This window comes from Rhinolophus sinicus, chromosome 7, assembly GCF_057876585.1.
Source record: "Rhinolophus sinicus isolate RSI-liver-muscle chromosome 7, RSI-T2T, whole genome shotgun sequence".
Classification (NCBI taxonomy): domain Eukaryota; kingdom Metazoa; phylum Chordata; class Mammalia; order Chiroptera; family Rhinolophidae; genus Rhinolophus; species Rhinolophus sinicus.
The window spans coordinates 44,967,544-44,981,229 of record NC_142507.1 but is presented as its reverse complement, the minus strand read 5'-3'; the positions used below and the strand labels follow the sequence as shown (position 1 = coordinate 44,981,229).

Below are 13,686 nucleotides of genomic sequence, written 5' to 3'. Positions count from 1 at the left end.
GGTTTCCCCGGCAGCAGCTCTTAAAACCATTTTGTATAGCTAAATATTCTAAGTTATATTTCATACCAAATGCCTTCATGACAATTATTTGTTGCTCTGCATCAAAATCCTTGTCCCATCTCCCCACACCAGCCTTTCCCCAGACATTATCTAATTCTGTTTTCCTCTTTACAAATGAACTCTGGGCCAGTTGGATAGACAGTAACTGAAATAGAACTTTGTATTGAAGAGTAAAGGATAATGATAAAGCCAGATAACAGGGGACCTTGAAAGCTAGAGTGTTTAGATTTGAAGACAAAACAAAAACAAAACAAAACCTGCACTCCACTGTAATGTTTTTGAGGAAAAAGACAATATAAAAATGGTATTTTATAAAGATTAATTAGCCTGACAGTGATAAGGAGTCAATGCCTAGGTAGAATAATCATGCTATTATTCTACGGTGAATTCTTACTAGTAAGGCTGAGAAACATTTTCATTTCTTTCGGCCTAATCTTTCTACAGCTAGCAGCTAAAAAAAATTCAACATAAACTAAAAGAACTATAGAAGAAAACCTAAGAGCTAACATTACACTCTTCTGTAATAGGGGAAATCTGTGCAAAAATAAAAATAAATAAGAGCACATATAATAAGCTTTAAGGAAGTCAACATTTTGAAGGAACATGTTTTCTCCAAGAAAAAAAACAACTAAAACTGCTTTATTTTGAAGTATTTTAAACGTAGATGTCAGGGTACTAGCTTACTATCAACACAGTTTTATCAAATATTAGAATAACATTTTAAATGGATTTAAAATAATACTCACTGTGCTGCCCCTTCCCTGAGGAGATTGTCATTATTAAGTAGTAGCCGGACATCTAAGGAGGAAAAAAATGTTTAAAGATGTTAAAATTAAAATGTCTAATAGAGGACAAACTTGAAAATTTTAGCAAATTTCTAGATTAGATTTTTTAAAAATCAGGCTTTGCAAGGTTATTCTTTTGAAGTATTGTATCTAAAAATGCAAATAAACAGACGCTAATGTTCATAGATTTGTATACAACTATTTGTGGTGCAATAATCCAATAATAAATTCTCAAGGAATTTCATAGCAAATGAAAAACATGTTTTACAACTTGACTTGGAAAAAGTCCCTGAAGTACACACTGTTCCCGTTCCCCAATAAAATCTTTAAAAACAAAGGAAAGAAAAACATGTTTTACAGAAGGTTACAGTTAGGACTGTTAATTTTGTATCTAAAGAATCTTTTAAAATTAGGTTAATTGCAAGCTTGCCTATAACATCAGACTCAGTTAACTGGGCACAATTCAGTCAGTGGCCATGAAATTGCTGAATATGTTTTTCTTCAAATAATCTAATGTGGGGGGCCTACAACCTTTTAAAAATGCTGTGTGTCAGGAGTCTAGTCACTTTTCTTTTGGAAGAGGAGGGTCCTTGTTACTAAGAAACTGCCAAGAATTAAATTCGAGAAAGAAGGCTAATTACAAGCCAAAGGCCGTTGACTGACTGACTCTTAGAGCTTCTCTGAAAGAGGCTGGCAGAGATCAAGATGTAGCATGCCAGCCAATAAAACCCAGCCCTCAGGCCACACATAGCTTGTCAATTCTTATTCTAATGATTTGGTATTAATTATTTTCATGATATTCCTGTAAAGCACATTCAGTTGTCAAAAATAAAACAAGGGGGGCCAGCCTGGTGGCTTAGGCAGTTAGAGCTCCATGCTCCTAACTCCGAAGGCTGCCAGTTCGATTCCCATATGGGCCAGTGGGCTCTCAACCACAAAGTTGCCGGTTCAACTCCTCGAGTCCCGCAAGGGATGGTGGGTTCCGCCCCCTGCAACTAAGATTGAACATGGCACTTTGAGCTGAGCGGCCGCTGAGCTCCCGGATGTCTCAGTTGGTAGGAGCGTGGGCTCTCAACCACAAGGTTGCCGATTCGATTCCTTGAGTCCCGCAAGGGATGGTGGGCTGCGCCCCCTGCAACTAGCAATGGCAACTGGACCTGGAGCTGAGCTGCACCCTCCACAACTAAGATTGAAAGGACAACAACTTGACTTGGAAAAAAGTCCTGGAAGTACACACTGTTCCCCAATAAAGTCCTGTTCCCCTTCCCCAATAAAATCTTAAAAAAAATAAAACAGGGGACTTCTAACTACAAGGACCATTAATTTTGTTAAAGCAAGAATTTACCTGTAATCAGTCAGATAAAAGTTCAAGTCAAAGGAGAATTTTCTCAAAGCTCAGTTGCTGAAAATTTACATCCGATCAATGGGAAAGAAAGAAAGACTAGGGAAAGAAACTGCATTTGTTTCTCTTTGCTGTTAGTGCTCAAAACCTACAAACAAGTCTATCAAGAAGAATGTCTTGATTTTTCTATTGCATTACTTACTCCTTATAGCAAATGTTTTTATGTTGTCCTAGTTACTTTTTCTCTGCATCATTCATTTTACCAATGGAGATTATTGATTGTTCTATGATGTGTAGGGCTCTGGGTCCGCTCCACGTGAATACCACAGTCCCTCTCAAGTAGGTAACACATGTAAAACTCGAATTTCAAAATAAATGTTTGTTAAACTGAACCAAGATTATGCACAAAGACTATGATTTTACTTAAGGGGAACTTTAAGGTGAATCGATGAGATTATGATTGCTTTTACCACAAAGTTCAAGGTTCCTCATCTACACTTTCATCCTGTAAGTTGTGTTAATAGTGAATAGTATGAAAGGTTGTAAATGTATTGGAATAGTGATTCCCAAACTGGCTGTGACTCAGAAGAACCCGGAAGAACTTGGTAACACAGATTCCACTGCAGAATCCTGCGAGGATAAGCCTGGAATGTGTGTATTTAACAAGCTTCCAAGATGCAGCCAGTTGAGCCCCAACTGACTAGAAAGTCTCCTATACTGTGGCACTTCCTGAGTGAAAGCACTGAAGAAATTTGTTATGATTTATAAAGATAGATATAAAACTATGAAAACAATTTAATGCTATCTCTATATTTACTGATATTAATCTACTTAAAAATTTTTTTCCACATAAGACAGGTATCCTAATTTATGAGTTAAGAGCATGCTTTTGACTCAGACCTGGGTCTGCTCCAACACTTACTAGCTGGGTGACGTTGGATAAGTTATTTTAACCTCTTTGAATCTTGATTTCCTTAACATACCTGTAATATATTATAAGGATTAAAAGAGATAGAAAGCACTCAGTGCGGGTATGTTGTTAAGAAGGGCTTAAAATAACTAAATACTTATCTTTACTTACCATTGAACACTTCATTAAATTCCCCTGGGGGAGCATGAGTGATGAATTTAGCAGCTATGCGTACCTACAGAAATAAAATTTACAGTAAGAGAATATGAAGAGTTAACAGATAAAAGAAGAAATCAACAGATTTACAAAATTTTCATATCCCTTGAAATAAAATTTCCTGTTTAAACCTTTAGATCCTACCCACCTTATATTCTATATCATTACAATCTTCATCAATAACTTTATACAGCAGCAACTTTTTTACTGACCAAAAAGTTTTCCAAAACGTCTCTGTTCCACTTCATTTTATTTCATTGGTTTTATACATAAGATTTTATTTTGTACTGCTATAACAATTTCATTATAGATCAAGGAAGAAAAAGGGGGGGAAACAGGATAAAACCACCACACTGAATAAATTACTAAAGCTTTTCTACTTTTTAACAGGATTTTCCGTCTGGTAAGATTTACTGTTAATATAAGATTCGAAACAGACAAGATGCTCATGCTTCACTTCCCTTGAAAGAAGTAACATATCTTTCAAAGTTTTACTTATGTTTTCAACTAGGTTACACTTCAAAGAAATAAAAAGTACAGAAGTAAATTGTACTTTTATAAATATTTATTCCACATCATTCCAGAAGTACCCAAAGATAGTTATGTTTCTCCTCCTGAAAGAGATATACCTTATTCTTTATATATATATATATTAAATTTTACTTAAAAAAATTATTTTATTTTATTGGGTAATATTGGGGAATGGTGTGTTTCTCCAGGGCTCATCAGCTCCAAGTCCAGTCACCATTTTCAATCTTAGTCGAAGGGGATGGAGCCCACCATCCCAAGCGTGAATTGAACCTGCAACCTTGTTATTAAGAGCTAACCAACTGAGCCATCTGGCTGCCCCTCTGGCAGCTCAATGGCAGCTCATTGTCTTCAATCTAGTTGTGGAGGGTGCAGCTCACTGGCCCATGTGGGAATTGAACCGGCAACCCGGTTGTTCAGAGCTCGCGCTCCAACAAACTGAGGCATCCGGCCGCCGGGGATATACCTTATTCTTATCTTGTTAAGAAAATATACCTTATTCTTATCCTGATAAGAAAGTTCTATTTGCATAGAATTTGGTGAGAGGTATTTTTCTATTTAAAGATATTTAGGATGTTGTTATTACTATTTTGTATTTTAACACTTCATTTTGTTTTAGAGCAGTTTTAGGTTCACAGCAAAATTGAGAGAAAGGTAGGTAGGTACAGAGATTTCCCACATATACTTCCGGTCCCCCCACATGCATAACTTCCCCATTATTAATATCCCCACCAGAGTGGTACATTTGCTTTAATCTATGAACATACACTGACACATCATTATCACCCAACTACACCCAAATGTATTACATGTGGCCACCATTCCATTATCAGACACAGTATTTTCACTGCCTAAAAATCCTCTGTACTCATCCTATTTATCCCTCTCTCTCCCTACGATGTTACTGTGGTAAAAGGAAAGAATGAATTTTTTTTTAAACACAGCTTGCTCAGTGTGGTTCATTTTTTTTTTTGTCTTTCTGTACATCAACAATAAAAACTGTCTGGGAATAATTTAGGAAGTGTGGCATTGATATATTTCAGTACCAAACTAGCTCTAGAATTCCAGTTTCACTGCCTTTATCAAATAAAATCCATGCAGGCTGAGGGTTCTGAGAAGCTAGTGAGAATTTAATTTGGGGCTGTAATTGTAGAAGAAAATATTCTCAGTGATCGCCAGGACTGAATGGAATACTGCTTTCACTAAATAAAGCTTATTGTAAGCTATGTTTTTTAAAATTTCCAATAAGCTAAATATTATTTTCCTAATTTAGCCCTGGAAACACTGACTCAGAACGAACCTAGAAATAAAATTTTAAATGAATATAGTTTATATTTATTTGTCATTATCAGTTAAGGGTTAAGGCCTAAAAAGCATAAAAATATGTCTTAAATTAGGATCAACATTATAAAAAATAGTAACACTTCCAAATAATCAGTTTTATGTTTATTCCTTTAAAAGCCATCTTAAGTAGTTCTTAGAAACTGTTCTCTATTAATAAGTTTTGTCGGATATAGACAAATGGGTAGGGAAAGCAGGCAAGTTTAAGTACAATTTCATTTTTAAAAATTCTACCAACTCTAAGGAATAACTGCTCTTCTGATATGTTTTAAACACTTGAAGATTTACTCAAATACTTGTGACACACATGGAGTGCCAGACTCTCCTTGACCAAACTTTAGTCAGGTTCCTCTGAGCCCTCTTCAACTAGGCCCTGTTCTTGACCCCATCCTGTCTACGAGTATGACCTGCCTAGTCCACTCTTAGCAAGAACCCTGCTGCCAGTTTAGTGAGAATTTCCCCACTCTTGATATCTGATGAAGTTCCTCACCGCCCCCCACCTTTGACGCGTAAGTCCTAAACCTGCCTTCAGCAAGAATTTTTCTATCCTTCATGTCTCCTCTTAGTAACTTTCGTCCACTGACGCCCTCACTGTTTGTTGGCTACAAATCCCCAGTTGTCTGCTTTATTTGGAGCTGAGCTAGATCTCACTGTATCTTATGCCACCTAGTATCATAGTATGTAAAAATGAGATACTTAAGTATAAAATTTGCAACATACAAGAATGAACCAAAAAATAGCTCCTTTTATTTTCTAGTTATCCTTTCCAACCATTCCCATTTAATTTACAAGTTCTCTATGCACCAGGTTTGAAGGAAATCATTCCTTAGTTCTCATTTTGGACTCTCCTAATACAAGACATCCAAAATGTTGGTAAAGAGATTTCCAAGTATGCATCTTAAGTGTTCATTTAGAAGTTCGAAGTAAGTGGTAAGCTTTAAGTCATCAACTAAAAGAGAAAAAAATTAAGTATTGGCTCAATCTCGGTGAAGATTAAAAATAGCATTGACAAACATATGGCAGGAGGAGAGGACGCTATTTGGTTTAATCAGAAGATTTGCCTAAATATTTAGGTCAAGAACTGAGGAAGTAGGAAAGTCTGAGGTATAATGTTCTAATGAGTTAGGAAAAAAAAAAAAGATAAAAATGAGTGAAGAAACTCACATAAGCAACTTGTTGCTTAGGAGTTTAAATGTGTTAAATAAAATACACACACTCACCCCCTACTCTGTAGATGATTGGGCAGAGACAGGTGAAGGGTTCCAAGTGGCTAGATACAGTGAGTATTATTTTGTAGAGTCAGGTCCAAGTTAAGAAATCAGGGGAAAATCCACATCAAACACTTTGAGATTGATGTGCCATAGAGCAGATGGCAAGGCCAAGTCCAAAAGGGGAGAGTTCAGCTGTAAGAGCTCATGCTGGATGGAAACGCAAGCAATAGGATATAAGAAGGATTTGCCTTTACTATCTGGTGCGTATCCTGCATGTTATGGCATTCTAACTTAACAGGTACCAATATCTTCTTACCATTTTTATTTTTCCTTTAAAATCACTGGGAGTCCAACCTGGTTTCACATGCCAGTTTCAGCACTTAATTGCCTGGGTCTTAGTTTCTTAATTTGTGCGTACAATACCTGCTCATTATCTAGGACTGTTTTAAGAATCCAATGAGGTAACGTGAGATGGACTTAGACATAGCAGATATTTAACTTTCCTTCCCTAAGCAAATGCCTACGTGTTATTGAATTCTGAGTAATATGTCTTCTTTAAAAGTTCAAATCTTTGTGTTTACCAATTTGTTCATTCACTTAAAACAAAACAAAAAACACCGCAGCAAATTCTTTTTCACCTTAAGCCAGTGGTTTTGAACCTTGACTATATATTAGAACCACCTGGGGAGCCTTAAAATTACTGAAGCCTGGGTTCCAGCCACAAAGATTCTGATGTAGCAGATCCGGGGTAGGGTTTGGGCATCAGGATTTTTAAAAGCTTCCTCAGGTGATTCTAATACGCCGCCAAGGTTGAGAACTACAATCTGGAGCTAATATTAAGTGTACACCATCATGGTGGATACAAACAACATAAGACAAGCATAGAGTCAGCACCTCGGCTTTTCAAATCTTTGTACACTTTGCCACTGTTAGCAAAACAATTTATACAAATAATAGCCTTCAGTAAAGATGTACCAATCATTTAAAATCAACTATAATTCAAAGCAGCAAAACTGCCCAATCAGCAGTACAGATAATACATAGAACAGAACTTAAGAGAAAGGAGATGGATATGGGCTGGGTTGGTAAAAGACAACTACCGTGTTTCCCCGAAAAAAAGACCTAGCTGGACAATCAGCTCTAATGCGTCTTTTGGAGCAAAAATTAATATAAGACCCGGTCTTATATAATATATAAGACCGGGTCTTATATCATATTATATCATATCATATCTCATACCGGTATAATATAATATAATATAATACTGGGTCTTATATTAATTTTTGCTCCAAAAGATGCATTAGAGCTGATTGTCTGGCTAGGTCTTATTTTCGGGGAAACACGGTATAAGGCAAAAGGAGTTAAGATCTAAGCTGAGCTCTTCAAAGTACTTTAAATAGTAGGGGGGAAAGACAGTGTTTAACAAAGGTAATGATAAGAATAAAAAAAGGTGGGTAAAAGGAGCCTTTTGCAAACAGACCAGTTTGGTAGGAACAGAGGATTTGAAGATAATAAAAGAGAAGGGGAGGGTAAGATGAGTCAGAGGGCATTAGTTGTGCTAATATCGTCTGGTTTTCTTCTGTAGGTAATGGAGAACTGCTGAGGCTTTCTGAGTGGGAAGCTCCGTTAAGAAAAATTAATCTGGCAGTAATATGGAAATACTGGAGTTACCAATACAGCTTCACAAACCTTGGCAATCACACTGTCCTCTAACAGTTAACTATGAAATCAAGGCAGATGCTATAAAAGCGAGATTCATTCACTCATTCAACAAATATCTGAAGACCCACTATGTGTAGGCACTGTTTTAGGCAATGGTGGTTCAATAGTATACAGTTCTTATAGAGCTTACATTCTAGTGGGTAAAGAAACTATAGATAAGATTAAATAACTAAATTACACGGTATTCTAGCTAGAGACAAAGAGTAAAAAAAAATAAAGCAGGGAAAGGGGATATGAAATGTTAGGATTTGGAACTAGAGAGGGTGACCAGAGAAACCGACTTCTGAAGATTAAGTCTCTGAAGGAAGTGAGGGACACAGAAGAGAACAGAGCAAATGCCAAGATCCTTTAGGCGAGAATGTGGGGCTGGAACAGAGGACCAGGGGAGAACAAGGAGGAGATAAAGCCAGAGAGGCAAGTGGTAAAGAGGTAAAACCCCAGATCGCGTAGGAACTCATGGTCAGAATAAGAACTTTTATTCTGAAGATGGGAAGCCACTGGAGGATTTTGAAGCCACTGGAGGAGTGACATGTTCTGACTTACATTTTTAACCACATCACTCTGGGTGCTGCCGGGAGGGGGCGGGGGGGGGGGGCAGCTGCTAGAGGGGTTGGGGAAAGGAAACAGCAGCAGCAGGGAGACCAGAGCGGAGGCTACTGCCACAACCTAGGCGGGAAATCACAGAAAAAGGGTGTGGTAAAAAACAGTCAAAATCTGGGTATATCTTGAAGGCAGAACCTACAAGATTTGCTAATGGATCATATGTGGATTGTGAGAGAAACAGGAGTCAAAGATGACACTAAACTTTTTGGTCTGAGCAACTAAGAAATGAAAAGTGTCATTAAGAGAGGGAAGATTGCAAAAGCTGTGATATGCAAATTTTTGACCTTAGGGCTTCCTTCCAGCCCAGTAAAATCAGTCTAAAGAATGTCCACTTCCGTTAAAAGTTAGAGGGTGCCCCACCCAAAGACCTGACTTGTTCTTGGTGTTGGGTATATACCAGGGGTGCCAAAAAATTGTACACAAGTGGACACTTTGGTCAACGTTGCTCAAGTAGTAGTTTGCTGTAATCAGAAGTGTCTGGACGCTGATGGTAACCACTTTGAGCACCTCTTGTAACTGCAGAAGTCAGACGTGACTTGTATTCATCTTTTGTTACTGGTATATGTTGAATATTACAATAGTTTTCTTAAAATGTGTATAATTTTTTGGCACCCTCTGTATATCTTTATTATGGAGGAAAATGTATAGTTAATATCCCTCGTCCTGACTCCATGCCGTGAAAAAATAACTTGATTTCCTCTGTGCCTGACCTACCTGAAAAAAGAACCCAGTCCCTCCAGCATTTACTAAATTAGTTGTTACTCTACTTTTATACATTAGTTTTATCAGCCTAGCTGACATGAGTTTGTCCCTGAGAGATCTAGTCTTAGTGTCCTGATGAATCAAGCTTCTGGGCTTAACAGGCAGAGGACTAAGATTTGGAGAGTGGTTCGTGAGTTGTGCAGGAATTGTTAGGAAGCTTATTAAAAATAGATTCCTGAGCACTATCTACTCAAAGGAATCAAAGTGGGTAAAAGCACAGGTCTGGAAGCAGATGGTCAGCATTGTATCTGTTCTACTATTACTAGTTCTGGATACTTGGTCATACTTTTTTAACTTCAAATGTGCCTCAGTTTACTCAACTGTCAAATGAAGATAATGCTTATCTCTTATGGAGATGTTGTGAGATGAATACATGTTAATACATAAAGTATGTAGTGCATAATAAGCACTTAAATGTTACTTAGAGACCAAATAAGCCACAAGGCCAAGTTGTCTCATTCCAATAAACCCCCACCTTTCATGGTGCAGTGTGGCATTAGGCTGTCTTCTTTCTTGCTTATGTGTCATATACCGTGACTTACACTGTCATATGATTCACTCAGCAGAACATTCTACCTCATAGACAGTGCCCTGACAATATGTATGTGTAGTTATAGCAAAGATAAATTTTATATACAGCAGTGTGAAGAATTTTGGTAAATCAGTGAAAATGTAGAAGGGGGAGGCTGGACGCAAAGAGAACAATTAAAAATGCTGTTAAAAATAATTCAAGCATAAGAAAGGGTCCTGAATGAAGACAATGGTAGAAGAAATATGGACAGGTGAGACATATTAAGTGAAAGTCTATCTGTCTGGATTTGCTTAGTACAGAAAAGATACAAAAGAAACCAGTATATTGGCTGCCTCTCAGTGGCACTCGATGGCTGGAAAACAGGGGTTGGAGGGGACCTTTTACTCACACCCTTTCCTACCATTTTAATTTGCAGCATGTGAGTATAGTTCCTATACACCTAAAATAATTAAAAAAAAACACACGAATGGAAACGGAGGAACAGAATCTGATGACAGGAAGGCAGAATTAACAGGACTGGAATGCTGATTAATTGAACATGAGAGGAAAGGCTAAGGGTGAAAAAGATGAGGCCGATGTTCTGAGCGTGACTAAAACAGAACAAGAGTGGGATGAACACACACGCTGAGGTTGGCAGGAGGTGCTAATGAGGGAAGAAGGGAAAATAATAGTAAGTGCATATTAAAATTATCCCCTAGTTCAGAAATCCCCAAGTAGTCAAACTGTTTTCAGTGTCATGACTAATTTCCCCTACCCAGGGCTTTTATTTTCAGGAGCTGATCCATATAAGGACTTTAAACTTCCCCCCCCCTCCCCCCCGAAGAGATGACAGAAGTTTGTGGCCTGGAGAGAGAAAAAAGCAAACGGTACCTAATCCTATCGTGTATGTTTTTCTGAGCTCTAAATAAAGGAGAGGACTTGTAGCAGAAGAATATATTTTGATTAGGGGTTTTGCAAGGCTGGAAGTATATATACATAGTCATTCTGGTATGTGTAAGGGTTTGCAGCTTTATGGGGCTTATAGGAAAAATGTTCCCCGAGAGGTTGACCGTTCCCAGCAGTGGCAAGGCAGAGCACCAGTAATGGCAGCAGATGCTCAGGCACAATGAATGCCCAAAGAGCCCCCGAGAGTGTGGACACATTCCTGAACACAAGTAATACCTAGAGTACCAGAAATAATTGGGGGTGGGGGTGAAGATGAGGGAGTACGAGTTGGGGAGAGAGAGATGGGACTGCAAGAAGGTGTAATTGATTAGTCTCTTTCACACCAATAGGTTGTGCCAATACTTATGTACCTGATCCTAGGCATTACATAAAAAGACATGGCTTCAGTTACCAAGGAATTCAGTTTCGTGATCAGGACAAATGCACAAAAACAGACAATGTCAGAAACTCCAAGAATATTTTAATGTTTTAATTTTTAAAATACATTTTTTTAAAAAAATGTATTTGTTTGAAAAATTTCATTAAACTTCGTTCGGTTGGTTTGATCCAATTCACCTTATCTACCTATTTTGAAAGAAAACTGAGGCCCATAGAGGTTAAGTAATTTTTCCAAAATCACTAAAAGCACAGCAGGCAGAGGCCAAATCTCCCAACACTCCTGAATCCTGCTTTACCGCTACACTACAGTACCTCATTTATAATTCATTAAACGGATGCCTCTATTCTGTTTTTTTTTTCCATTCGTGGTTACATGGAAAAAAGTGGAGTGAACAAAAGCACGGCTTCTGAATCAGACAAACCTGGGGTGTGAATTTTCTGACAATTCACACTGCTTTGCTTAGCATTAAAGCTGGTGGTAATAAAACAGCTAGATGTTTTAGAAGAAACGTAATAAACCTATACTCTTAACCAAAGATTGGGTATCTGAGTTTGTACCTGCTTAGGCTTTATGCTCCTGTCCAATGATTTTGTAACAGATTATATGAATACTAGTAAGCAAAGCTAACTGAAAAGAGGGAAGATAAAAGCATGGCAGTGTTAATATTACTTGATGACTTGTTAGAAAATACCCATAGTTAATAAGCTTTAGGGCTTACTTCATCCTATAAGGGTAATAATTCATCTAATAAATTAAAAAGGTAATACGAAGTCAAGGAAATCCAGTTAAAAGGTTTAAGAATTTTTCAGGAGCTCTAATAGAGCCCTTTTGTATTTATATACAACATTTCCCATATTTCCCCTGAATAATTTTGATAAACCTATTTCTCAAAAAGTGCCTTAGGGCAGCTGGTTAGCTCAGTTGATTAGAGCGAGGTGCTCTTAACAATAAGGTTGCTGGTCTGATCCCCACATGGGCCACTGTTAGCTGCACCCTCCACAACTAGATTGAAACAACTACTTGACATGGAGCTGATGGGTCCTGGAAAAACACACTTAAAAAAGAAATAAAAGTTAAAAAAAAAAAGTGCCCTAAAGATGATATCGTTGTCTAAACTTAAAGCATATAGATCCATTCTCAGTTATAGTATTTTTAAGGTTGTACACAAATATTCCACTAGTTAAGTGAAAGGAAAAAACATGCTAATTGCACTTTTTTCAGCCTTAAAATTCCCTCTACATTTACATTTTTAAAATGCTGAATCATGAAATAAAGGAAATGGGCGGTGCAAAAAACCCAAATAAATAGTTCATCTCATATTTCCAGTTTCCTAATTATGGTATCTTGTCATTTTGGTCTTTTTACGCATTTGGAACCAAATAACTAGAGTCTTAGTAACTAAAGAGTAGAGCTCATTCTCAGAAATTGAACTCGAAGATAAGACTAAATGCATTTATTTCTGCAAGTGATTACACTTTCAACTTCCTGTTTTATTTAGGCAGCTCATCATGACCATTTCAGGTAACAACGCAGAAGTTAAAAAACCCAACTTCCTCTTTATAAAGTGAGAAAAACTTCAGCAGTTAGCTATGAGAGCAGTTGATCTTACTAGCTTTTATAGAAATGCAAGGAAATCAGAGACCATCATCGCCAAATTCACCGCTGGGTTCACTGCTTTCAGAAAATGTAAAAAAGATAAAAAGCAGTACTAATTAAAATATATTTGGCATCATGATATATATGCCTTAAAAAAAAACAACAAATCCCCAAATCAAATGCAGTTGAGGTCTTAGTTAAAAAGAGAGAAAAAAACCACGGATACTTTAGAGTTCCTTCAAGGAAGAATCAATACAAATTAAGGCTGAAAATAGCTTGTTGGACAGGAATCTCATTTAAGGGTTACTTATGGTCTATGACTGCTAAGATATTCATATCAACAAGTGTTGTTGGACAAATACTTTCTCAATTCTTGAAATCAATTTCAAGGAATCAGAAGTCTGCAGGAAAAGAGTTCAAGATAGGTATGAAACTGAAGAATTGAAGAAATCTTACAAGTCAAAGCCCTTCCTTTTTTCTTATAGATAGATCCACAACAGAGAAATACAGATCAGTTTCATCTCTGTGAATAAGAACCTAACAAAATTTCAGTTATCTCAAATCATATGGATTTATTATATGAAACATGCACTATATCAGTTATTAACCATTCTAACGAAGACAATGTAGTTAATCTAAAAACTGTTTACTGAATGTGAAACTCATCAACATTTTATGGCAGATTTCCCTTACTACTTTTGATTTGCTTGCTATGCCATTATTAAAATTAAGCAACAGAAGACGTATGCTGGAA

The 13,686-nt window shown here is 37.1% G+C and overlaps 1 protein-coding gene across 1 annotated transcript in view; it reads right to left on the bottom strand.

The window, feature by feature from the left end:
- Window positions 1–13,686, bottom strand: part of CAPZA1 (capping actin protein of muscle Z-line subunit alpha 1) — a 35,236-nt gene that overhangs the window by 19,131 nt on the left and 2,419 nt on the right. The window contains exons 2-3 of the mRNA XM_019730428.3: window positions 3,269–3,332; window positions 807–858 (exon numbers count right to left, since the gene is read on the bottom strand). Coding sequence (XP_019585987.1) covers window positions 807–858; window positions 3,269–3,332 — 116 coding nt within the window. The remainder of the gene's footprint in view (window positions 1–806; window positions 859–3,268; window positions 3,333–13,686) is intronic.